Source organism: Mustela erminea, chromosome 5 (assembly GCF_009829155.1).
Source record: "Mustela erminea isolate mMusErm1 chromosome 5, mMusErm1.Pri, whole genome shotgun sequence".
In the NCBI taxonomy this organism is placed as follows: Eukaryota; Metazoa; Chordata; class Mammalia; order Carnivora; family Mustelidae; genus Mustela; species Mustela erminea.
In genome coordinates, this window is record NC_045618.1 from 103,311,378 (window position 1) to 103,338,254 (window position 26,877).

The 26,877-nt window shown below is 37.7% G+C and overlaps 2 protein-coding genes across 2 annotated transcripts in view; one reads left to right on the forward strand and one right to left on the reverse strand.

Moving 5' to 3' along the window:
- WDHD1 (WD repeat and HMG-box DNA binding protein 1) overlaps positions 1-5,708 on the reverse strand; it is a 67,600-nt gene extending 61,892 nt beyond the window's left edge. Inside the window, exons 1-2 of the mRNA XM_032344277.1 lie at positions 5,588-5,708; positions 5,282-5,374 (exon numbers count right to left, since the gene is read on the reverse strand). Of these exons, the coding sequence (XP_032200168.1) occupies positions 5,282-5,358 (77 nt within the window). The 5' untranslated portion in view covers positions 5,359-5,374; positions 5,588-5,708. The remainder of the gene's footprint in view (positions 1-5,281; positions 5,375-5,587) is intronic.
- Positions 5,709-5,737: 29 nt separating this feature from the next.
- SOCS4 (suppressor of cytokine signaling 4) lies at positions 5,738-26,089 on the forward strand. The gene is made up of 2 exons (XM_032344280.1): positions 5,738-6,044; positions 21,636-26,089. The coding sequence occupies exon 2, from the start codon at positions 21,728-21,730 to the stop codon at positions 23,051-23,053; it is 1,326 nt and encodes a 441-aa protein (XP_032200171.1). The 5' UTR covers positions 5,738-6,044; positions 21,636-21,727; the 3' UTR covers positions 23,054-26,089.
- The last annotated feature ends 788 nt before the right edge of the window (positions 26,090-26,877 follow it).

Sequence of the window (26,877 nt, forward strand, 5' to 3'; positions counted from 1 at the left end):
TCTCCTCATTCCCAAAGGTGCTCTGGTTTGGATGGTAAGAAAATCACTGTAAGTTTCTGAGTAAAAAAAACACTGTAAGGACTAATTCTATCATGCCTTTATCCTCTTTGTGACATAACTACAAGAAGCCAATGATTACCAAGTTATTTCTCACCATCTGGATTCTCCATCCTCACAAAGCAATGTTCTGTCCCTCATCTGACCCCCCTCTCCCTGACCCTTCCACTGGCCTCCTGAAATTCACGGTCAGGCACCAGAAAAATCTCTCCATCCTCAGCTTTTTTTCCCAACATTTCTTCTGAGAACACTGCTTCATCTTCAGCCCTCTTAAAGGGTGGCTAATTTTTCTTCTACATTCCTGTGGGGTCTATTGATGGGCCTCCCTTGCATTTCACTATTACTTCCATTCTATTGCTACACACTATTCTTTTTTTTTTTTTTTTGCTACACACTATTCTTAAAAAAAAAAAAAAAGAAAAAAGAAAAAAACTGCTATCAAAACACTTACAAATGACTAGAGAAATCTCCCATGTTCCCTAAGAATTTTTAGCACAAGGCTGGCTCACTGTCATTCTCTAAGAACACTATTCCTATCATAATTCTTAGTATTATCAGTATCCATATAGACAAAGACTTACACCAAACCTTGTCTTCCACCTCATCCTCAAACCCCCATGGTCATAGCATAAATTTTGTCTTTATCAATATTGCAACTGCTTCATAACTTCAATTTCAATCACCCTAATCACTTATCTTTTCACCTTATACCCTTAATATCCTAACTTCAACAATTTTTTTACTTCTATTAGGATCTACAATCTATTGAAACTACTTCCTCACACTCTCTCACTCCCTTCAAATTCTCACATCCCTCCTAATCTGGCTTAGATTCCAGTCTGTCCTTCAGATCACTCCTTTACCTCATCCTCAAACTCTGACCCTTCTTCACTGTGTCATACTTACCTGGCAAATTCCCTATCTATGCCTATTAATAAATTTGTACTTGAAGCGCCTGGGTGGCTCAGTTGATTAAGTCTCTGCCCTTGGCTCAAGTCATGATCCTGGGGTCCTGGGATCGAGCACCACTACAGGGCCCCTGCTGTGTGCTCTTTCTCTTTCTCTCTCTTCCTTAAACAAGTAAATAAAATCTTTAAAAAAAAAAAAAAAAAAAAAGTTTGCACTTGCAGAGCTAAACACAGCTAGAGAAAAACACATAACTGGGCTGTCTGGTCTCACTTTAAATTTGTGATCACTAACCTAAAGTAGGCTTAGTGCTGCCCAGTATTCCACCTAACATTTCCCTAGGCCTTTCAGCTTTTCTTCTCTTCTGAACATCTATCTCATATATACTCCTCTTTCTTCAAACCTTTACTGCCTCCCACTCTTAACTTTGCTTCTTCTTTTACTCAGAAAACAGAAGCAGTCTACAGAAATTGGCTGCATGTTCGCCCCATCCCATTTAGTTGCTCCTTCCTTCCACTTGTGAATTTGACCATGCTCTTACCTTTGGCCACTGTCTCCCCCTTATGCACTATACCGTAGCCCCTCTCACCTACTGAAGGCTACCACTCCAGCAATTCTCCCTCTTTCTATTCTAACATCAACTTATCCCTCTCTGTCAGATCATCCCCACTCTACATATACTGTATCTCTCACCTTAAAACAAAGACCTTTCCTGACCTCAAATTCCTATCCAACTACCCCTGCTCTTTATGTGTCATCCTTACGAACTCCAGTTCCTTCCTTTCCATTTTCTTGAATCTACTGAGACAAGGTTTTCATTCTTACCACTCCATTTAAAAAGCTCAAGATCATCCAGTGCCTCCATATCACTAAATCTAATGGTGGATTCTCAGTCCTCAACTTGACCCACCACCATCTGACATAGTTTATTACTTCTCTCCCTTTTTTTTTAAAAAGAATTATTTATTTATTTGACAGAGAGAGATACAAGAAGAGAGGGAATATAAGCAGGGGGAGTGTGAGAAGGAGAAGCAGGCTTCCACCAGAGCAGGGAGCCTGATACAGGGCTCCATCCCAGGACCCTGGGATCATGACCTGAGCCAAAGGCAGAAGTTTAACAACCGAATCACCCAGGCGCCCCACTTTATTATTTCCTTCTCCTTAAAATGCTTATATTTCAGGGCACCTGGGTGGCTCAGTGGGCTAAGCCTCTGCCTTCGGCTTGGATCATGATCTCAGGGTCCTGGGACTGAGTCCCACATCGGGATCTCTGCTCAGCATAGAGCCTGCTTCCCCCTCTCTCCCTCTACCTGCCTCTCTGTCTACTTGTGATCTCTGTCAAATAAATAAACAAAATTAAAAAAAAAAAAAGTTTATATTTCATTTGCCTTCTAGACATCATTCTTGTCTCTTGATTTTCTGCTTTTCCAGTCACCTTTTCTTAGTCTCCTTAGCTGGATCTTCCTCTCCAACTTGATCTCTAAATGTTTTGGAGTGTCCCAGAGCTTAGCCCTTGAACCTTTTTCCTTTACATTTACTCTATCCCTAGGCGATTTCAAAGTTCATAGCATTAAATATCTACTTATTGACAACTTCCACATGTAGATTTCCAGCCTGGACCTCAATCCTGAACTCCAGGAAACATCAGCAAAAATAGATTTCTAGGGTGCCAAGGTGGCTCAGTCGGTTAGGAGTCTGCCTTCAGCTCAGGTCATGACCCCAGGGTCCTGGGATCAAGTTCCACATCAGGCTCCCTGCTCAGTGGGGAGTCTGCTTCTCCCTTTCTTTGTACCTGCCACTCTGCCTGCTTGTGATCTCTCACACTCTAATAATAAATAAATATTTTTTTAAAAAACCATATAGATTTCTGTTTCTAGCTTACATTTATTACTTCTCTTAGCTTTCAACCCATTTTATCCAACTGTCTACATCTCTAATTGATCTCAAAGAAACATTCTAAATGTCCAAATGTAAACTCCTAATCTCCACTCTCATTCTACCTCTGAAATAATCTCCTCTCCAAGCATTTCAGATATCTGTGAATGGCACTATCATTTCTCCAAATGTTACATCCAGAAACATACACATTATCCCATACATCTCCCTCTCCTTCATCTTTAATGTCTGATCCACCCTATTGATTCTACCTTTTAAGTATTTCCTGATTGTATCCTTTTTTCCATACACATCTTCTCTAGTTCAAGCTTCCATCATACTCTATCAGAGTAATACTGATCCCAGTCTTTCTGCATCTACTTCTATTCCTCCAATTCATCCTCCACGTAACTTCTCAAAAACAAGAGTCTGGTCACATCTCTCTGCTTCAAATTTTTAAAATATTCCTACTGCTTTTAGAATAAAAATATTATTATATTATTATTATAATATAGATTATAAATATATATTTTTATGTAACATATAAATACATATAAATATATATTATAAACATTATTCTAATATTATCATATTAAGATTCCTTAATAAGGTACAGAAGGTCCTGGCTAGGATAACCGCTACCTACCTTCACAGATTCATCTCTCATCAGCCCCCGTATCACACTCTACATTTTGGCATCCCTAGCTTTCTTTCAGTCCTTTGAGCATGGTCCCTACCCCCACTGGAATTTTGCAGTGTTTCCTCTGTCCGGAATGCCACCACTACCACCTCACTGCCATCACCACCCCATCTCTTTCTACTCCCTAACGTCTACTCAATCTTCAGATCTCATCTCAAGAAACAACCCCTCAGAGAAACCTTCCCTGCTTCCTCAAGCTGTATCAACTTCCCTTCAAATATACTTATCATTGCACCTATCACTTATTTCTAAACACACATTTGCTTTGTGATTAATTTGTGCTCAATGTATGTCAATTTAAAAAGACTTCAAGGTCAATTAAGGAATAGATTGTGCTTTGTACTACTGTGCCTCTAGCCTCCACCAGACTTGACACCCAAGTACTTTTTTCAGTGAAAGAATCAACACAGGAGTGACCGTGGAAGCCACACAACTGGACATTACTGCAGAGGAATGAAACTTAAAAAGGTAAAAGAGACCAGGGTTTTGGGGAAATATCACAATTTAGTAATCAAGCAGAGGAAATAAGTTGGGAAAAAAGCTATCAAAAGGGGGTATGGGGTAACTGAGTGATGGACATTAAGAAGGGTACCTGATATAACAAGCACTGGGTATTATATAAGACTGATGAATCACTGGGGCGCCTGGGTGGCTCAGTGGTTAAGCGTCTGCCTTTGGTACAGGTCATGATCCCAGGGTCCTGGGATGGAGTCAGGCATCAGGCTCCCTGCTGAGCAGGAAGCCTGCTTCTCCCTCTCCCACTTCCCCAGCTTGTATTCCCTCTCTGTCAAATAAACAAATAAAATCTTTAAAAAGAAAAAAAAAAAGGGGCGCCTGGGTGGCTCAGTGGGTTAAGCTGCTTCTGCCTTCGGCTCAGGTCATGATCTCAGGGTCCTGGGATCCAGTCCCGCATGGGGCTCTCTGCTCAGCAGGGAGCCTGCTTCCTCCTCTCTCTCTCTCTCTGCCTGCCTCTCCGACTACTTGTGATTTCTCTCTGTCAAATAAATAAATAAAATCTTAAAAAAAAAAAAGACTGGGCGCCTGGGTGGCTCAGTGGGTTAAGCCGTTGCCTTCCGCTGGGGTCATGATCTCAGGATCCTGGGATCGAGGCCCGCATCGGGCTCTCTGCTCAGTGGGGAACCTGCTTCCCTCTCTCTCTCTCTGCCTGCCTCTCTGCCTACTTGTGATCTCTCTCTGTCAAATAAATAAATAAAATCTTTAAAAAAAAAAAAAAAAAAAGACTGATGAATCACCAACCACGACCTCTGAAAGCTAAAAATACATTATATGTTAATTTTAAAAATAAATTAATTTTTAAAAAAGCCGTCAAAAGGTTAAAAACAACAATGAAAAAATGAAATAGCATTACAAACGCCACGGAAAGATACAATACCAGAAAGATAGAACAGGCCACTGAATTTGACAAGTAGGTGATTTGACCATAAAATAATGTGGGACGCAGAGAGGAAGGCAACAAAAGAAAAATACGGGGGAAAGGTCACATCTTTCCAACTCGTCTGGAGATATGATTTTACACTCGCTTTTCCGAGATACTAGTTAACTACCATGTCGGTCCGAATTGAACAATAAATCTAAGGAAAATATGTGTGCCATTTTAGATTTCAGCCTTATTTCTCTCTACCTGGGTGAGTCATTTTAGGCTGACTACTTATCTACCTTAAAACAACAAAAGTGCTAATACTTACACCCGAAATACTGTTTTTGTTTTTCCAAGCACCTTACCTCCCCAAATCATCAAAACAGACATCTGTGTGTCCCTCTGTATGTCCAAATCTCATCGGCTTCTGGGTGGCAGGCATCTTTTCTTCTACCTACCTAAAAATATTTTATAAAAGCTAATATTATTTTAAAGGTGAGGAAAGACAGTGACTGATGGGGAAGGGAAGTTAGTCTCCGGCGGCCCCTTTCCCCCCACCCTGGTGGCACAAACAAGATATAGTAGAGGGTCTGCCAGACAATAAGCCGGGAAAAGGACACGCTTCCCTTCGGTGCGCGACACGGGCACCGGCAGCGGGAACGAGTACTCACCAACCGGACCGACCTCCTCCACTGTTGAAAAACGCGTTGCAAGAGCCAACCGAGCGCCGCTTCCCGCGCTCTGGCGAGCTCGCTACACTGCGCCTGCGCCCGCTCGCCCACGCCCAGCGCCGGGCGGGACCGAAGTCGCCGGGTGGTGGCGTCAGCGGCGCGCCGCCTGTGAAAGAAAAAGCCGGTTGCTAGGGGAGTGAGAAAGAAAGGGAGGGTGCCGAACACGGAAGTGATGGCAGCGCCTTGGGAGTAGGTGGAGGCGGTGACCGCAATGTGTGAGACAGGAACTCAGCGCCGACGGGTGGGGGCTTGCACAAAGGCATCGGCCTTTTCGGACCTACACGAGGTGCAGAAGTGGCTGGGCCTCCCTTCTCCACCTTAGCGAGCACTCAAGAGGGATGGCGATGGTGATGGCGGCAGTTTCTCGGACAGCCCCAGTTAAGCTGCGGTCTGAGAGGTGAGTGGGGGAAGGGTGGTTGCTGCCTGGCTTTGCCGACTGGGGTCGGCTGTCGCCTTCCAGCCTCTCCTAACATGAAACCATATCCGAGTGCAGCTGAACGTGTCCAGCTCCTCCTTGGGGCCCAGTTAGAGAATGAGGTCTTTGAGCATCTTCTCTCAAGGAGACCGAGACCCTTCCCAAACCTTTAATCTTGGCATCCTTCGTGTCCTTACCTTGTCGTTTCTATAGAGATAAAGGAGGGAAGATTTTCATCTCAATTCTCAGTTCCAAGAGGTATGGCCTGCACATTAATGCTTATTGGGGGGGGGGGGGGGACCTTCTACATATATCCCTTAAGAAGAAAGTAACTTGGGTTTCCCCCTTCCCCCACCTAAAATTCTCTGAACTGCGTATTTAGAGCTAAAGGAAGAGCCAGAACTAAAGAATATTGTTGAATACTTAGTTCGCGCCTTACAATCTGAACCAAGGTCTCGGCTATTAAGTTCATGCTTTGATTGTGTCCCCGTGTTCTCCCATGTTGGTAGACGGGTGTGATGAATACCCTCACAGTTACATATTTTTGTGGTACCCACCTTCTAGTCTGCATCGGACACTAATTTATGAACTAAGGGAGACGTTTTTCTGGTGTAGACATTTCCCCATTGTTTTTCAACCTAGTTCCATTGTGAAAAGTTGCACAGTTAACACAAACGGTGCTATTGTTCTTCCTGTCTTGGCATTCTGTGAAGGTTGTTTGGAGTACTAGGGTTCCACATAGGCTTCCTAGATACTCAAGTTTGGTATGTTAATGAAGAGGAAAAATGGTTGGCTGAAAGTGAACTTGGAATTTGTGGAAAAATAGCCAAACTATTGTGGATTTCCCACAACGGCAAAAGATACCTGAGATGATTCTTTCTGAGTGACTTAATTTTATTTGGAGATCATTCATTAATTTTTAGATAGACTGATATGTAATTTTTTTTTTATCCAAGTAAATATCACTGGATAGACTATGGGATTGAAGTGGAACTCTGATAATATTTGTCTCTATATTGAATATATCTTGATGAGATTTCAAGGCCGTACTATTCAGAGCTCAGCATAAAAAAAATCTGTAAATTGGAACAGGAATTATAGGTATAAAATGCCCTAACTATGACATCTATAACACTATGTGACTTTAAAATTATGAATGGCTTTGTGGCCATTCATGGCCACGTGAATGAATGGCTGGGTGGCTCAGTTGGTTAAGTGACTGCCTTCAGCTCTGGTCATGATCCTGGAGTCCTGGGACCTAGGCCCACATCTCGCTCCCTGCTCAGCAGGGAGTCCTCTTCTCCCTTTGACCCTCCTCAGTCTCATGTACTCTCTCTGTCTCTCAAATAAATAAATAAAATGCTTTTTAAAAAATAATTAAACTATGAATGGTATCTATATTTCTCTCCCTTAACTCTGTCTTAGCAATCAAGCCATTTAATCCATAGGTTAAAGAAAAATTTCCTTTACAGATTTCATATGTATGGAAAGAGCTTAGGCCTTAGAGTCAAACAGCCCCAGGTTTTAATTACTCAGTTACTCATTGTATGACCTTGAATATGCTTTACTTTTTCTGAATGTCAGATTTCTTATTTCTAAAATGGAGATATCTGCTTCCATGTATTGTTACAGTGTATAGAAGATACTCGTGGATGTATAAAACTAATTGTTACTAATGTCTAGTGTTATTAACAGGGTACCTTGGGTGGGTAGTTAGTGCTTTTATTTAAAATAGACTGTTTTTGTTTAAATCATTATCCTGTAAAAGTTTTCAAGTATTAAAAGATAAACTCTTACTTTTGCTGGTATTACATTTCTCTTTCAGTCAAATGCCTACAAATTTTAATGTCAGTGAGTTCATGGTCTTGATGGAAACAGACATTCAAACAACATTTACAAGATAGTGTGGTAATGAAATGCAAGTAACTTAAATGTTAGCAAGATAGTGTGGTTATTTAGGATAATGTAGCCTTTAAAAAAAATCTGTTGTGGCTGTCAAAATTTTCCAAATGGATTTATTTATCATTAACAGTGGGTGTCTCATAGGAGTGGGTAGCTGAATGAACTCCCTGAAAATGACACCAAGATCACAGATTAAACTGCTATGAAGATTAGTTAGCTTTGCTCTGTTGTGACCATTTATAGTGTCCTTACACTCACAAATATTGTTCTCAAGAGCAATAGGATGAGAAAACACGAATATATTACAATTCTGCTGATGGTGATGAGTATTAGCTACATTATATACTCTTAGAGACTCAGTTTATCTAAGAAAAATACCAGTGTTGTGTTATGGAAGGAGTTTTAAAAATGCATTTTCAACAAAATATGTACTTGATGTAAAAATCACTAATTATGTGAAAGATAAGGCTGGAAGAGAATGTTAAAATAACTGAAGAGAGGGACATCTGGGTGGCTCAGTCAGTTAAGCATCTAACTTGTTTCATCTCAGGTCATGAAATTTGAGCCCCAAGTGGCCTCTGCTCTGGGCATGGAGCCTACTTAAGGTTCTCTCTCTCCCTCTGCCCCTCAACCCCCATCTCTCTGACATGTGTGTGTTCTCTCTCTCACTCTCAAAAATAAATGAGGAGAACGGCAATTTCTAAAGGCAATTTAGAAATCTGAAGGTCTGTGTATCTCTGAAGATGTCCTGAAACTTACCGGCCTATTTAATTTATTTTTGGAGTAAATAATACTTGACTATGTGTAAACTTACTAAGTTATAAAAGACAATACAATAAAAGTTCTTTTCCCAGCTATCCAGCTCTTGTGGCTAGAGGCAGTGACAGTATTTGATTACTTTGTCACCTGGATAGTGGACCCTTACATAGCAAGACAGATATATTCACACTTTTATTGATGAAGAAACCGACTCAGAGAGATTATAGTTTGTCCAAAGTCACATTCCTACCAAATGTCAAAATGAGAGATGGAACTCAGATCTTTTACCTTCAGATTCAAGGTAGTCTACCATACTGCTCCTCCATATCATAAGTGTTGCCATAAAACTTAGAATTTAGTAAAACACATTAGGACACAAAAGCATTTTAAGTCTAGAGTCACCTTATACTAGTTTATTAAAACTTGTATTGGTAAAACTTATCACCCAAGCTTAAATATAAGGATATGTAATTTTTTTAGGAAATGTAATTATTATGAAACAATGGAAAGAATAATTTATAATCAGAAGAAACTTTGCCTACTCTTTCTGTTGAAATCTATGTATTTACTAAATTTGCTTGCTAGAAGCTGTATTTTTTTTTAAACGGTTTTATTTATTCATTTGACAGATAGGGATCACAAGTAGGCAGAGAGGCTGTGGGTGGTGGAGCAGGGGTGGGGTGAGGGGATGGGGGCCAGGATGCTCCCTGCTGAGCAGAGAGCCTGAGAGGACCGTGAGATTATGACTTGAGGCAAAGGCAGAAGCTTAACCCACTGAGCCACCCAGGTGCTGCAAGAAGCTACATCTTTTAATAATTAAAGGTTTAGGGGTGCCTGGGTGGCTCAGTGGGTTAAGCTGCTGCCTTCGGCTCAGATCATGATCTCAGGGTCCTGGGATCGAGTCCCATATCGGGCTCTCTGCTCAGCAGGGAGCCTGCCTCCTCCTCTCTCTCTCTCTCTGCCTACTTGTGATCTCTCTCTGTCAAATAAATAAATAAAATCTTAAAAAATAATAATAATAATTAAAGGTTTAGGGTGCCTGGGTGGCTCAGTGGGTTAAAGCCCCTGCCTTCAGCTCAGGTCATGATCCCAGGGTCCTGGGATTGAGCCTCATATCGGGCTTTCTGCTCATCCTCCTCTCTCTGCCTGCTTCTCTGCCTACTTGTGAACTCTCTCTCCCTCTCTGTCAAATAAATAAATAAAATCTTAAAAAAAAAAAAAAAAGAAAGAAAAATGCTGAAGCCCCCTCAGCCTCAGATTTTCAAGCCTTATATGTGGCCTTTGTTGTCTTTTGTTCCTTTTTTTTTTTTTTTTAATTTTGCCACTTGCCCACCTCTCATTTTTAGAAATTAATTTTACATTAGAAGTTCTGAGTACTCCTGGAAGCTAACTAATATGCATTTTCATTAATCTCAATGTATGCTATTTTCATACATCTTAAATACTGGTGGTAAAAACATAAGGCAGCTTGCATTATCCAGATTTTTCAGTGTGAAAATTGAAGCTAAATGAGATTTTAAAATCAGATGATATAACTAGTATGTGACAAAGTCTGGATTTTAGCCTGTATTTGATGATTTAGCCCTTCATGCTATTTCATCTGCCCATTATCATTTTTAAATATAATATAGTGAAAAACTAGATTGTTGATTTTTTATAGATGTTTAAAACATTAAAATTTTCTCTTTATTTTTTTAAGATTTTATTTATTTATTTGACACAAAGAGACAGATATCACAAGTAGGCAGAGAGGCAGGCGGGGCGGGGGGGGGGCAGGCTCCCCACTGAGCAGATAACCCAATGTGGGGCTCAATGCGGGGCTTGATCCCAGGACCCTGAGATCATGACCTGAGCCGAAGGCAGAGGCTTAACCCCCTGAGCCGCCCAGGCATCCCTAAAATTTTCTTTTTAGACTAAATTACTCTTACAGGAAAATAAACTGCAAGAAACTAGAACAAAATGTCTAAATTTACTACCTTTAGGTAATTGAATTATAGGTTTTTTTAAAACTTTTAAACTTTTCTGGATGTTCCATAAATTTTTACTGAGCATATATTGTTTTTATAATTAAAAAATTATAAATTGGAAAGAAAAAAATACGTCTGTTTAATCCAGTTTATTCCCTAAAGAGTTAGAATCATGTATCTTAAATATTTTGGTTTTTAGGATTCTTTTAAGGTCCTTCCACTTTTAAAAGTCCAGGTACTGCCAGCTCTTAGTTTTCTGTTCTCTCTTGTTCAGTGACAGGTTCCTGGCCATTTCTCTCTGGCATGTTCAGGGAACATACAATCATTTAAATATTAGCCCAAGTTAATATTTCTTCTAAAATTTGCTCCAAAAGGATTTGTGTGGACTAAGTACAGGAAACTGTGGCTTAGCAGGCTTCTTAACTGAAGGTCCTATCAGAACCTTTTGCTAAATATGCATTGTAGTAGTTCAGATGGGAAGCCATTCCTAAACTTGTTTAACAAGGAAACCCCTATCTCTTTAGAATGTGTATTAGCATCTTTTAGAACTAGTGTCCATGAAAGTACAGGCTGGCAGACACCAGCATAAGCAAACTATAATTGGGAAAGTAAGTGGAGAGTATGGGGAGAAGGCGGATATAGTAGTACTAATTAGTAATTCCTTTTGTTAGTTTGTTTATTACTCCAGTTAGGTCCCATGAGCCCTGACTTGATAGCATGAAAATGGCAGACACCAAAATATTTACTGGAAAATGAACCTATATTGCTCTTGTAATGAGAAAAACAAAACAAAGCATTTTTTTAGTGCTGAGATTTTTTTTTCATGTGAACAAACCTGGTTTTCGTGTTTTTCCTTAATATTTCAAGGAATTCATTGTCATCTACTGTCCAGTATATTCCATTTGTGGACTCTAAATGTCTCCACAGAATCCTCTTCAAGTATCAAACTATGATCAAATGTTAAGGACTATGACCCATACAGTCCAATTGAGCTATCACAAACTATGATCAGAATGCTTTCTGATCATAGTCTGTGATCAGTTTGGGGACATATAATGGCAGGTAAACTTTGGAGTCCTGGATTTGGTCAGGAAATTCCCAGAGCTGAATTACTACCAGAGTAATAATTTATTTATAAGTTCTTTATGTAGTGTAATAAATAATTATTTTAGGATCAATTTTATTTTAATTTAGTATTTACATGACTTCTGGCCTTAGGTATGCATTGTAGATAAAGTCATTGTTCAGTGAATAATTAATACATAAAATAATGCTCTGGTATCCAGTGTCATAGAGAATACAATGAATTTTTCAGATAGATGAAGTTTAACCCTTTAATTATTGGCCTTTTTTTTTTTTTTTAAGGAGCCTTCATGCCCAGCATGGGCCTTGAACTCATAATAACCCCCTAAGATTGAGAGTCTCATGCTCTGCCTACTGAGCCAGCCAGACAGGCATCCCTAATAGTTGGCTTTTTAACAATTTTCTGTAGAAATCTTGAATTAAAATCACCTCTTTGGCCTTATTCAATAGACCTAATTAAATGTTATTTAAACCTTTGTTAGTAGAATGGCTATGTTGGATATTTATTCTAGGTTCACTGTCCTTGCAGTAGAAGCTGGAATCACATGACTGCTTGGAATCTAAGAACTTGCTTTCTTGAAAGTGACTTTTATATAAATTTGCTTTTTTAGATATTTGCCTCTTGCTCATTAAGAAATAATAATTTGGGGGAGCACCTTGGTGGCTTAGTGGATTAAAGCCTCTGCCTTCGGTTCCGGTCATGATCCCAGGGTCCTGGGATCGAGCCCTGCATCGGGCTCTCTGCTTAGCAGGGAGCCTGCTTCCTCCTCTCTCTCTCTCTACCTGCCTCTCTGCTTACTTGTGATCTCTGTCAAATAAATAAATTAAATATTTTTTTAAAAAAGAAATAATAATTTTTAAAGATGTCACTCTGTACTCCCCAGAGCAATGTAATTTAGCTGCCTTCATAAAAAATTAATTATTGAATCAAGAGCCAAAGCAACCTTCTCCCTAGTGATTTTTTTCACCCTCTTAAAAAAAAAAAAACTTTGCAGTTACCAACAAAGATCTTTGATTTGTCAGCACCCTTTAAAGTATCATCTTTGATTTCTATACTACATAAAAAATGGTAGTAAAGGCACTTTCTTATTTTTTTTTTTTTTAAGATTTATTTATTTCACAGAGAGAGAGAGAGAGAGGTCACAGTAGGCAGAATGTAGCCCCCCCGCATCGGCGGGGCTCGATCCCAGGACCCTGAGATTATGACCTGAGCCAAAGGCAGAAGGTTAACCCACTGAGCCACCCAGGTGCCCCATAAAGCCATTTTCTTATCACTTTGAATCTCTTCTGCCTCATTTATTCGAAATTCGTAAAATTCCAAGTACTAGTGATAGGCTATTTGAAAGGATTCATTCAGATTCAGAACCCAACACTTTTTTTTCACATTTAGATTTTATTTCTATAGGCAAGACACCAAAACACTTTTCTAATACTCATCTTTAGTCTTTAAAAATAGAACAGTAAAAATAATGTTCTCATTAAAAATTGTTATTTTTATGGAGAACACTGTGGTTGAACTTATTTTTAAGAATTTTAAGGTTTGGGGGTGCCTGGGTGGCTCAGTGGGTTAAAGTCTCTGCCTTCGGCTCAGGTCATGATCCCAGGGTCCTGGGATCGAGCCCTGCATCAGGCTCTCTGCTTAGCAGGGAACCTACTTCCTCCTCTCTCTCTCTGCCTATTTGTGATCTCTGTCTGTCAAATAAATAAGTAAAATCTTAAAAAAAAAAAATAATTCTTTTTTTAAAAAAAGAATTTTAAGGTTTGGAAAAAAAGAAAAAGAAAAAAAAGAATTTTAAGGTTTGCCCCCCCGGGTGGCAAAAAGTCGGTTAAGCTTAGTAAGTGTCTGACTGGATTTCATCTCCGAGCATGATCTCAGGGTCATAGGATTGAGCCCCATGTCAGACTCCACACAGCATGGAGCCTGCTTAAGATTCTCTCCCTCTGCTCTGTTCCCCACCCCTTGCATGCACTCGCTTTAAAAAAAAAAAAAAAGTTAAGTTTTAATGAAACTTGTGGAAGAGATTAAGAAATTATTTTTCTGGGGTGCCTGGGTGGCTCAGTGGGTTAAAGCCACTGCTCTCGGCTCAGGTCATGATTCTAGGGTCCTGGGATCAAGCCCCGCATCGGGCTCTCTGCTCAGCAGGAGGCCTGCTTCTCTTCCTCTCTCTCTCTCTACCTGCCTCTCTGCCTACTTGTGATCTCTGTCTGTCAAATAAATAAGTAAAATCTTTAAAAAAAAAAAAAAAAAAAGAAAAGAAAGAAAGAAATTATTTTTCTAAATGTAAAGATTTGAGAGTTTATACATATAATGGATTTTCATCATTTTTGTAAAGAAATCACGTAATAGTGAAGGAAATTCTGAATATCTTTTTTCTAAAAAGATCTCTCTGTAGCACAAACTTTTTTAAGCAGTTACTTTATTAGTAATTAAGATGTTACCTACACCATGAAATAACCAGCTAAATGTTTTGTTTTGCCTTTCTTTTTTAATATATCTGCTAAATAGCTTCTGAGAACCACTTATCCCAGTAAAGATCCTCAATTTTAGAACACCTTCAATTTCAACAACATGATATGTTATAAAATGTCTGTGATTGTGTCTATTTACAAATATTGTGAAGATTATTTTATTTAAGGTAATATAATCCACAAATCTATTCTAGCAACATGGAAGCAGGTACAGTTCACTGTAGGTAAACAAAGAAATGGAGAGGGCTGCCATCAGGTCCTCAGCTTTTTGGAACTCCCACTCTTCCTTCAGGAACAGGACACCATCCAACAAGTAATTTGACAATGAGTGATGGGAACATTGCCAAGCATATATTCAACAGTAATGAATTTTAATTTTTCTAATGTTTATACAAATATAAGTAGAAGTTAAATTTTCTTACTACTTTGAAGACTATAACATTAAATGACATTTTGGACCATATATTGATATGGTATGTTTTACCAAATCAATTTTTTGCCATAATTTATAAAAGTGGGAGGGACTTCTGAAGCATGAACTCAGTTTTCTAGCAAAAGAATAGCTATGTAAAATTTATAGAAGGCTATAATTCTCAGATACATATAAAACTAAGTCAAGATTTTCTGTGTATTAACTCTTTAAGTACAAGTAAATGTATGGAACATTCATCTAGGGCGATGGTATGTCACATTATTTTATGGACATCAGCATTAGCACATGTAAGAACAGTTAACCAAAAATACAGAGAATACTTAATTTATTAGTAACTATTATGTACAAGTTGGTAAGCCTTGTCAAAGTAAATCTGTTATGTTGGCATGTTAGCTTATATAGAATAAGGGTGGAAATTAGTTCTCTGGGAGAAAATGTTCTCTAGCTTCGTGTCTCTTGAGTTCCAGCTATATCTGGCATGTTGATCCTTTTTCACTGAAACATGTTATCCTCCTGAAAATTCTATTTGCTTATAAACTTTTTAAGTTAGAATTGGACTAGAGACAAAAGTATTCTGTCATGTTGTCATTATAAACTATTTCTTTTTTTTAAGATTTACTTATTTGAGAGAGAGAGAGAACAAGTGGGAGGGACAGGAAGAGGGAGAGAGAATCTCAAGCAGACACAGTGATGAATGTGGAGCTGAACATGGGGCTGGGATCACAATCAGAGCAGAAAACAAGAGTTGGACATTCCCAACAACTATGTCACCCAGGAGCCCCAGGAATAATTTCTATTAAACTGGCTTATGTGCTTTAATAAAATAATATAGGTATAATCTGTTTCTTTAAAAAAAAAATAAGAACATTTATTGATTACTTAATACATTTAGGATCTGAGCTGAGTACTTTATATACATCATTTCATTTAATCTCCAACAGTTGAATACAATAGCATCAATATCTTTTTTTTTTTTTTTTTAAGATTTATTTATTTATTTGTCTGAGAGAGAGAGAGCATAAGCAGGCAGAGTGGTGGGCAGAGGCAGAGAGAGAAGCAATCTCCGGCTGAGAAAGGAGCCTGATGCAGGACTCGATCCCAGGACAGTGGGATCCTGACCTGAGCCAAAGGCAGCCACTTAACCAACTGAGCCACCCAGGCATCCCCAGTATCTCTATTTTATAGATGAAAAACACTGAGGTTTCAAGTCATGTGGCTAGTATAAAATAAACTGGACTCAAACCATACTGCTAGTGGCCACCATTACTGTGCTATGGAACTGCATTCTTCTCATATCCATGCATAAAGATGTTGAAAATGTTAAAATGGTTTCTGCTGAATGGTAGGGTTATGGATAGCTTGGGTTTTTGTTTTTGTTTTTGTTTTTTTCATATTTATAAGCTTAGTTTGAATTAATCATGACTATGAATTATGGTTATTTATGTTCATCAAAATGATATATGCACCCAGGTTAAAAATGAAATTGAAATATTAGATAATATAAATGCTACAGTCCTACCCAATCCAAAGGCATCCACTTTCAATCTTTTAACTGTTTTTCAGATATTTACCTTTATATTTCTAAATCGTATGCTAATACTTCTTTCTTGATTCATCAGTTATCAGACATTGTCACTTGACTTCCTTTTATGATAGATGAGGATTTAACTCTTTTAGTCTCTTTTTCTTTTTTTTTAAGTCTCCTTCCTTTCTTTCTGGTTTTTTTTTTTTAAGATTTTGTTTATTTATTTGTCAGAGTGAGAGAGTGTGCATGAACACAAGCAGGAAGCTGCGGGAGCAGCAGGCAGAGGGAGAAGCAGGCTCCCCGCTGAGCAAGGAACGTGATGCAGAACTCAATCCCAGGACCCTGGGATCATGACCCGAGCGGAAGGCAGATGCTTAACCAACTGAGCAACCCAGGCGTCCCATCTTTCCATTTTCTTAATTGCATTTATATTGCAGTTTTGATGAATATGTAAATGATATTTTCAGTCCTGAGCCAGATGTTTTACAGCTCTACTTTCTTGTATAACTCTTGAATTTTTGTGTAATTGATAATTACCTAATTCTTCTTCTGTTGGCATTGTTCTCAATTGAATTTTCCAAAAGTCTGTTCTTTTTTTTTTTTCCTCAAGATCTTCCACCTTGGAGCCTATAGCCATGTGTCGTTAAGTGAACTAGTTGCTCTGGAGACCCTATTATCTAGAGACTTTCCTTCTTCATCATCCTAAGAATTCACATTTCCTCTCTTTATTTCCTGTGTTATGTCTTTTGTTGTGGGTGTACATTCTAATTTTAGAAGACTGTATCTTCCAATATGAGGTAAAATTGTTAATGCTTTGCATATCTGAAAATTTCTTTAATTTATCCTCATATTTGATGGATAATTTGGCTGGTTATCTCTTCAAAGTTGGAAAGTAGCTTCCATCTTCCAAAACTAGCCTCTGGCTTCCAGTGTTACTGTTGAGAAGCCAGATGCCATTTATTTACAATCCTTTGTGACCTTTTTTCCTCAGGAAGATTTGTTTTGTTTTAAAGTTTTTATTTATTTATTTGACAGAGAGAGAGCAATCACAAGTAGGCAGAGAGGCAGGCAGACAGAGAGGGGGAAGCAGGCCCCCTGCTGAACAGAGAGCCTGACGTGGGGCTCGATCCCAGGACCCTGAGATCATGACCTGAGCCAAAGACAGAGGCTTAACCCACTGAGCCACCCAGGCGCCCCAGGAAGACTGTTTTTTAATTTTTATCTATTTTGGGGTGTGGACTTATTTATTTCTTTATTTAACTGTGGTAAGAACACTTAACATGACATCTGCCCTCTTAACTTTAGTGTCTCCACTTTATCGCTAGGGTTCTAAAATTTTAGAATAATGTAGCTCAGTGTGCATTCCCCCCCATTGTGCTGGGTACTCAGTGAACTCTATCAGTATGGATGCACATATCCTTTGGTTCTGAGAAATTTTCTAACATAGTTTCCCTTCTTCATTTTGTTATTTTCTGTGAAATGTCTATATTGGTCCTCTAAGTTTTCTTACCTTTTGTGTCTAATAAACCATTTTTTTCCTATTTCATGTTACTTCCTCAATTTATTCTCCCAACTTTCCTATTGAATATTTTATCTCTGTAATCATATTTTTAATTTACAAAACTTTCTTGTTCTCCAATTGTCCCAGATGCCTCTTACTTATTCGTAGGTGTGATATCTTCTCTTAACTTGGAAGAAATTAATTTTATTTTCTGCTCTTTTTGTGGTTATTGTTTTCTCTAAGCTTTTAGTTTTAGTCTCTAAAACTGTTATTGTTCATGTTAGAGGCTTTCCTCAAAAATCTGATGACCTGTGACTATTCATTCATATCGTGGAGTGAATGAAGCACAACAATGCTGCCCGACAGCTGTGTGTGTGAGTAGGTGGGGCTTGTGGACTGGCAAGCTTCTCTGCATGCTTGGGTGGGTCTTCCAGTTTTATTTGTTTTATTTTGTTCTTTTTGATTCATTTATTTATTTTGAGAGAGAGAGAGAGAGTATACGTCAGGGGAGGGGCATAGGAAGAGGGAGAGAGAGAATCTGGAGCAAACTCCCCACTGAGCACGGAGCCTGGCAAGGGACTTGATCCTGAGCTCATGACCCGAGCCACAGTCAAGAGTCCACTCTTGGATCACTCAACCAACAGAGGTACCCAGGCACCTCCCCCCGAGCTTTTTATTGGTGGAGTCCCAGCTGTCAGCATCTAGAGGTCTTTTCTCTTTGGCCATTCTGTTTCTTCTGCAAAGTATCTTTTAGTCCCCTATTAGGAGGTGTAAGTCTGGCTGCTGGAGTTTTGGGTGTTGGATGGAAAAAGGAAGTAGGAGCTTTCATTCTGATTTTTGTTCCAAACCTCCCCTCTGCCCTCTATGTCTGATATCCAGAGTTCTGGGCCTCGCTAGTTCCGTTTCCCCAAATGATAAATATCCCATCTCCTCTAAGTGTAGGAGTAAAAAATGGAGAGATCCAGTTGTACTTATGCATATTTTCCACCCTGTTCTCCACCCACTTCTGTATCCTCTGGTGCCTCAGAGTCCTGGACTTTGCTTACTCTGTTGGTTTGCTTCTCATCCCTGTCATCTCTGTGCCTAGTGTTACCCAGCTCTCAGCTGCTGAGTTATTTACTGCTCCTCCATTCATATTCTGTCCTCATGTTTTGTGATTCAAGTTGTAGATATCTGCTAGTCTTGTCAAAGATAAGATTTGTGTTTTCTCATTTTTTCCTTGTTTTAGGTTGACTTCTGAGAGGATAGAGCAAAAAGATTTTCACTTGGCCATTTCAAACCAAACAATTACTTATTTTACAATCAGAAGAAAACAAAAAGCTGTTCTCATTTTGAGGGGAAATGAAGTTACAATATTCACTAACAAATTTAGTAATGGAAAGCAGCAGGTGTAGTAGCTAAAGGAAGCATTAGAATCACTAAACAATTTTATAGGAGACTTGGTTGTTACTGACAGCAGAGAGAACTTGAGAGAGAAAAACTGAAGCAGGCCCTGGTAAAGATGGGAATGCCATCAAGATCAGAGATAGGGAGCTTATCTTTGATAATAGAAGTGAAAGAAGAAATGGTACAAGGTAGAGTTAATAGGCAAGTTGAGGGAGTTTATATTCAGTGGAGTAAAGTTGCTTATAGAGTTTAATAAACTGCTCTTTGGGTATTTTTTTAGTAGATCACCAGGCATTTCAGATCTTACATATTTTTCAGAACTGAATAAAAAAAGTAGACACTACGTAGTATTAATGAAAAAGGTCTGCTTAGGGCTCCTTTATTACTTTTTTATCTTGAAAAATATGTTTAAGTATAAGCTCTTAATAACAGGTGTCTCTTCTAATCAATGACTCTTCATATTCTTCAGCTTACTTTGTTGCCTTCTTGTTTATTTTTGTTCAGTGGAACTTAGTCAACAAACAGCTAAAGCATAATGTTGAATATAATTTTGGTATAATAAATGATGATGTATCCCCCAAAATTAGATTTAAAAATACTTTCCCTATGGATTTTAAATGAGTATTCACTAGTGAGCTCACTAAACAAAATAGTCTGTATAATCACCAGGTGCTATTCAGCGTTCAGAAATGGAGTATTTTATTTGGCAAGTCTGATTCATTAGTTCACACTTTTAAGTACTTGCCAGTCTTATTTGCTACTACAGATGCTTGCTTGAAAAATCCTGTTGCTTTGAAAATGCATTCAGGTGGCTCTAAACATTTACGTGACTGGTGGGATTCTGATGTTCTCTGACATAATCAGAAACTTAATTGTAAAGTCTCCAAATTCAAATTTCATTTGCATAATATTTGAGATTATAAAATCCTTATTTAGGATTACAGAATCCCAATTCTGGGCTTAATATTCCACGTAAGAGGGCGCCTGGGTGGCTCAGTGGGTTGAGCCACTGCCTTCGGCTCAGGTCATGATCTCAGGGTCCTGGGATCGAGTCCCGCGTCGGGCTCTCTGCTCAGCGGGGAGCCTGCTTCCTCCTCTCTCTCTCTCTGCCTGCCTCTCTGCCTACTTGTGATCTCTCTCTGTCAAATAAATAAATAAAATCTTTAAAAAAAAAAAAAATTCCACGTAAGAATAGTTAAGCTAATCCCCTCTATAACCAATCATTACTATTAGTCTTAATAAAACTCAGTGCTTCACATTGTTTAATTCTAATGTATCTAGCCAATTTTATTTTATTTTTTTAAAAGATTTTATTTATTTACTTAACAGAGATCACAAGTAGGCAGAGAGGCAGGTGGGGAGGAGGGGGGGGAAGCAGGCTCCCTGCTGAGCAGAGAGCCCAATGTGGGGCTCAATCCCAGGACCCCAGGACCATGACCTGAGCTGAAGGCAGAGGCTTTAACCCACTGAGCCACTCAGGTGCCCCTGTAGCCAATTTTATAAGACAGTCATTGCTCTATAGAAATTTAACTGCTTGTTTCTCAAGATTACCAAGAAAAATACAAGGGTATATGTGTAAAGTAACAGATTTTTTATTTTTTTATCCTATTCCTTATTTTCTAAAAACTGCCCAGACTGATAGTGAAATTGACCATTTACTGAAATGAGTTGACAAAACTGCATTGGGAATGCTTGCATGACGTTCCTTTTGTTCAGTGGTGATTATTAATTCTCAACAGCTTTTAGAACTTAAAGTTTATATTTTCAATCAATAGGAAACAAAGCAAGGAGAGGGAGGTTGAGGGAACTACAGGGTAGTGGTTCTCAAACACCAACTCATGTATTTCTACCTCTTGTAATCAATTCACTGACTAGTCTGCTGTGAAATAAAAATAAGGGGAGGAGAGATTGACATAAGGTATACCTCAAGACTAGCAATTGTTCATATTTTGAGCATACAGTTGGACTAAGAGGCGGCCTCACTTTTTCCAACCTACATTGAAAATTAACTGTAGGAAAAGAACGTATATTCTTGACTCCTGGGCACTATGAAATTATAGTATATAGAAGAGCAGATCATTTAAGTGAAAACAAAATATCCTGGAACTGTCTTCCAACATATCCAGTATTCTTATCTTGTTCATGTACTAGTTATGCTTTTTCATCTTATGTCTGATTGGGGCTTAAAATAGAAACTACTGTGTGTGAAGTAAATGACAATTGGATGCCTGGATGGCTCAGTTGGTTAAACTTTGTCTGATTCTTCGTTTCAGCTCAGGTCATGATCTCATGGTCAGGAAATCAAGCCCTATGTTGGGCTCAGTGCTCAATGTGGAGTCTGCTTGAGATTCTCTCCCCCGTCTCTGCCCCTCACCCCTACCCCACCCCTGCCCACTTGCTTATCATGAGCATGGAGCCTGCCTGGGATTCTCTCTCTCCCTCTCCCCCTCCCCTGTTCCTGTGGTCTCTCTTTCTATCAAAAAAAATTTAAGAAAAAAGAAGTGAATGACAAATGACTGCTGTTTTGTTTTGTTTTGTTTTCCTTTAGATATATCCAGAGAGTGCCCAGAAGAAACTTCCTGCTGGAAAAACTGAAAAAGCAGTATTTATAACACTGGAATTTGTGGATAACTTGTTAAAATGGCAGAAAATAGTGAAAGTATTAGCAAAAATGTAGATGTGAGGCCCAAAACTAGTCGAAGTAGAAGTGCTGACAGAAAGGACGGTTATGTGTGGAGTGGAAAGAAACTATCTTGGTCAAAAAAGAGTGAAAGTTGTTCAGATGCTGAAACAGTGAATGCTGTAGAGAAAACTGAAGTTCCTTTAAGGAGCCAAGAAAGGAAGCACAGCTGTTCATCTATCGAGTTGGATTTAGATCATTCCTGTGGGCATAGATTTTTAGGCCGCTCTCTTAAACAGAAACTGCAAGATGCCGTGGGGCAGTGTTTTCCAATAAAGAATTGTAGTGGTCGGCACTCTTCGGGGCTTCCATCTAAAAGGAAAATTCATATCAGTGAACTCATGTTAGATAAGTGTCCTTTCCCACCTCGATCAGATTTAGCCTTTAGGTGGCACTTTATTAAACGACACACTGCTCCTATAAATTCCAAATCCAGTGAATGGGTAAGCACAGACTCGTCTCAGAGTGAACTGAGGGATAGTCAGCTAAAACAAAGAAGAAACGTGGAAGAAGAGGTAAACTGCTTCTCACAAACCAATGTTCAGCCCTGTGTCATAACCACCAACAGTGCTTCTTCATGTAGAGGTGGTCCCATGACTGGCTCTGTGATGAACCTGCTTTCAAATAACAGTATAGAAGATAGTGATATGGATTCGGATGATGAAATTATTACACTTTGCACAAGTTCCAGGAAAAGAAACAAACCCAAATGGGAAATGGATGAAGAAATCCTGCAGTTGGAAACACCTCCTAAGTACCATACCCAGATTGATTATGTCCACTGTCTTGTACCAGACCTCCTGCAGATCAATAACAATCCATGTTACTGGGGAGTTATGGATAAATATGCAGCTGAAGCTCTACTAGAGGGAAAACCAGAGGGTACCTTTTTACTTCGAGACTCAGCACAGGAAGACTATTTATTCTCAGTCAGTTTTAGACGCTATAGTCGTTCTCTTCATGCTAGAATTGAACAATGGAATCACAACTTTAGCTTTGATGCACATGATCCTTGTGTCTTCCATTCTCCTGACATTACTGGGCTCCTAGAACATTATAAGGACCCAAGTGCCTGTATGTTCTTTGAACCACTTTTATCCACTCCTTTAATTCGGACTTTCCCCTTTTCCTTGCAGCATATATGCAGAACAGTTATTTGTAACTGTACAACTTATGATGGCATTGATGCCCTTCCAATTCCTTCTTCTATGAAATTATATCTGAAGGAATATCACTATAAATCAAAAGTTAGAGTACTCAGGATTGATGCACCAGAACAATGCTAGGGAATGTGTAGGAATATGGGAATGATTATATATACATATTTTCATTTAATATTTTATTTTTCTTATGTCACTTTGAATTTTTCTACAAGGGCAGTTCAAATCTAAAATAAATCTCTGCCCTAAATTTTACTTCCAGATCAGTTTATTTTTCTTAAGATAAACTAATTGTTTAAAGTTACACACTAGGGGTTAATGAATATTTTTGACCAGGTGTTTGGTTTTTGGTTTTACAGATAGATTGTATACTTAATTTTTTTTCTTAATTGTAATTTGCTTAAGGTCCAGGGATATTTGAAATTTGGTAGGCATTGCAAATACAATTAAGTAATCTATATTTCGTACTTTCCTTTAAAAATAAGCTTATGTCCTTTCCTACATGTTCCCTTGTTAACCTATGCCATTGGCATCCCTATACATAAAATACAGTTTCCTCATCCCCCTTTCCCGAGTTGTTTTAAAATTCTTCAGTTAACCTGAGTGTGTTGTAATTCACAATCCATATCAATGTAATTGAGTCTTGTACCTTAATAATAAACAGTAGGGATGTTAAAGGTAACAAAATGGTTTGAAATTAAACTTGAAGTGTTTTCATTTTAAATACTAACTATAAAGCAGTATTACTAAATTTGATTAATCTGATTAGGAAGAATCAAATGAGAACATGACTTTTTGGAAGTGAATTTATTTTCTACACTGTAGCATGGTCATTTATTTTTGAATAGGTCTTTTACTCAACCTAGATGAGTTGCTATCTTCAGAACAAATATTGTTCCTTTCTCGCTGGAAGCTTTAAAAATAATAACACTATTAGTATAGTAATTACTAACATATTAAAGCAACTATGGGGTTTTTCTGTATTTACTTATGAAGCATTTCTTCTGATTACCCTTTTCATAGAAACTCTGAGCCTGTTATTTTGGAGAGATGCCACGGTTTTATAAACAGCCAGAAATTTCCATCAGTAACCAAAGAGGACCTAAGTAGTCTTCATTATTTTAAAGTGAGCTTCACTAAGGATTCAAGAAGTAAAACATGGAGCTCGGTTTTTTGAAACTTAATATTGGTTTTGATTTTCAAGTTTCAAATAATTATTCCTGTCTTCAGAATTAACATGTCTTTACTGTGGCTTCAAAAAAGGAAAAATGTTTTGCGAGCTACATGGCTTACACCATACTGAATAGCACTAGGCACTAGAAGTAGTATTTTAAATTTGCTATCCCAGTACAGAAGCATTTTTAGAAATGTCATCCCAGTATGATAAAGGTAAATGGAGTGATACCTTATCTAACTCCACTTTTTTAAAGAGTCAGTGCATAATAAATTTCTCAGACAGTTTTTTCTTCTGGTGAGCTGTCTAGCCCTTTGTACAAATTGGCATTTTTAATATCCTAGTAATTGATTTCTTTCTTTCTTTCTTTCTTTTTTTCCTAGTAATTGATTTCTTGATGCTAATTTAGGTCCGGTAGGAAGCTGCTTCTACCTGGATTGGAAGAAATTTGACTCAAGTTTCCAAGTTAGAACAGATGTTTAAGTATCATTGCTTTTATGTTGAAGTAGCATTTCCCTTTCCTGCAGTTCTGTTGTAAACATAAAGATGGCATTTTTCAGTAGTAGCTTTAAAATACATTTTAAGCAGTTACAACAAAATTAAATCAAGAAAATATCTTACCATTTTCTAGCATTTTTTTTTTCTCAGTGATCTCAAGATTGTCTTATTCCAGGTAGGGTAACTACTAATTATGGCACCTGTCTGTGGAGTAATGAGGCTCAGGATATCATTAACACCGATATCGGGATAAATATCTCTTCTAAAGATGATACTTCCCTTTTTCAAAAGTAGAAAAGTCTCATACTACCTCATCTTTATTGTGACACTTTTTGTAGATCACTGAGAAGCTTGTCTTATTTACCAATAAACTGCTTCCTAAATATCCATTTTTGGTGAAAGAACACTAATAGTGTAGTAAGACTCTACCCATGATTATAGTTTTTTATCAGAATTTGATAATGAGACTTTCTGTTTCTGTGAAACAATTATTGTTTTAAATATTTTTCTTTTAAAAGTAACTTTTTATCAGTACAGAAAAACCTTAGGGATGACTAGCTAACAAATATTCTGTTATAGAGTAATTTTGTAAAGAAAAAATGAAATATAATTATGTTGTCTTTTATAATGGTAAAAATTAATGTTTATATGAAAATCAAGATATGAGTAGCTTTTCATATATTCAAACTGGTTGCTTGTGATATATTTTCTTTGGCTTTCTTATTTTTTCAACTTAAAGGTATTAATAACTGTTAACATTTTCAAAATACTGCCATATATATATCCTTGAAGTAAATGATCTAATAAATGAGAGCAGGGAAGAGACTCATTTACTCTGAAATGGTTTGTATTTTTCCTTTGGTATTTGCTAGAGTGAAAAGAAATATGGAAAGTACAAGTATAAAGACTTGAGAAGGGAATTGTTAACCACGAAGGAAAAAGGAAAGAGTAATTAATTTTTTAAAACATTAAAGAATTGGAATTCAGAAAGGTTAATACCTTTCTCTTTGTGGGGATAAATTTGGAAGAGCATCCAGTATTCACAAACCTATTTTTAAAATGTAAAATGTGTAATTATTGGAATATATAAAACAAAAGTGACTAAGTCATGAAAGGAACGTAAGGAAAGATACAAATATATCTAAATATAAATTTTGTAACTCTAGGTTTGTGGGCATTTGAAAAGTGTAAATTCCAGAGTTGAGAAAGCATCAGCATGGTGGAAATGTCTAGAGCTTATTGGTGAGAGAAGATGGAGCTAAAAGAAACAAGATAAAATATTAAAATTAAGAATTTAGGCATCACCTCAGGGAAGAGCCTTGATAGTGAAAGGGAACTACTTAACTGCTAATAGCTGGTCTGGACCAGACACTTAACTGCGCTTTGGGAATCATCCTGCACTAATCAGGAAATAAACTTGACTTTTCTATTTCTCAAGCTTTTCAGGACAATCCCACCACCACCACCATGCATTTTTTCTTTTTTTTTAAGCTATAGCATCTTGATTCATATTCTAATTCCTAAAATATTCTGAATGGATTTTTTTGGGATCCTGGAGCATTTTTGTATGAAAAATCCTATGTGATCTTTCTATAGCTATGCCATTCACTTAAATAATTCATAGGGAGAATGGTTTAATTTAAAGGAAGAAGATTAAAGGAAGCTTTTAGTCAGCCTGTGGTTAGATTTATTGATTTGGTGAACAGAACTGTGTTCTTTCCTGAATTTCAGCTAATGGTCAAAGAATGGCTTTCAGTTAAAGTTGTGACTTATTATAAATAATATAAAGAATGTCTAAGTAATTAGAAATCCTTTAAAAAGTAGAGTAAATGTGGCCAATAGGACTCATACAAATTCCATTTCTTTTTATAAGAAAAATACAAACCATTATCATTTATTCATGAGCCAAAGCCATTAAGAAGACAAATCAAGTTATCAACTTCCTGTCTCTCTGAAGTTTGGATCATTTTATAGACCCACATAATAGAGCAGTTTTTTCCTTTGAAACAAAAACCTTGAAACCTATCTCTTACAAATATACTTAGTTTTCATTTTAAAACTTTTTTGTCACTTTTATTTATAATGAGTCAAATAGGTTATATATTGATTGGTGGAGTAAATTTCACAGGAAAGTAGACTTAACTATTTCTGGAGACAACACAGGGAGAACAATGTTTAAATGTAAAAAAAAAAAAAAAAAAACCTCCTATATGTTAAATAATACCCAAATGAATGAAAGATGTTAAATCAAACAGACTATTATTTCTATTTTGGAAAA

What these genes read in the sequence shown, in the direction of transcription:
- SOCS4 (XM_032344280.1), top strand. Translation starts at nt 21,728, where the DNA reads ATGGCAGAAAATAGTGAAAGTATTAGCAAAAATGTAGATGTGAGGCCC.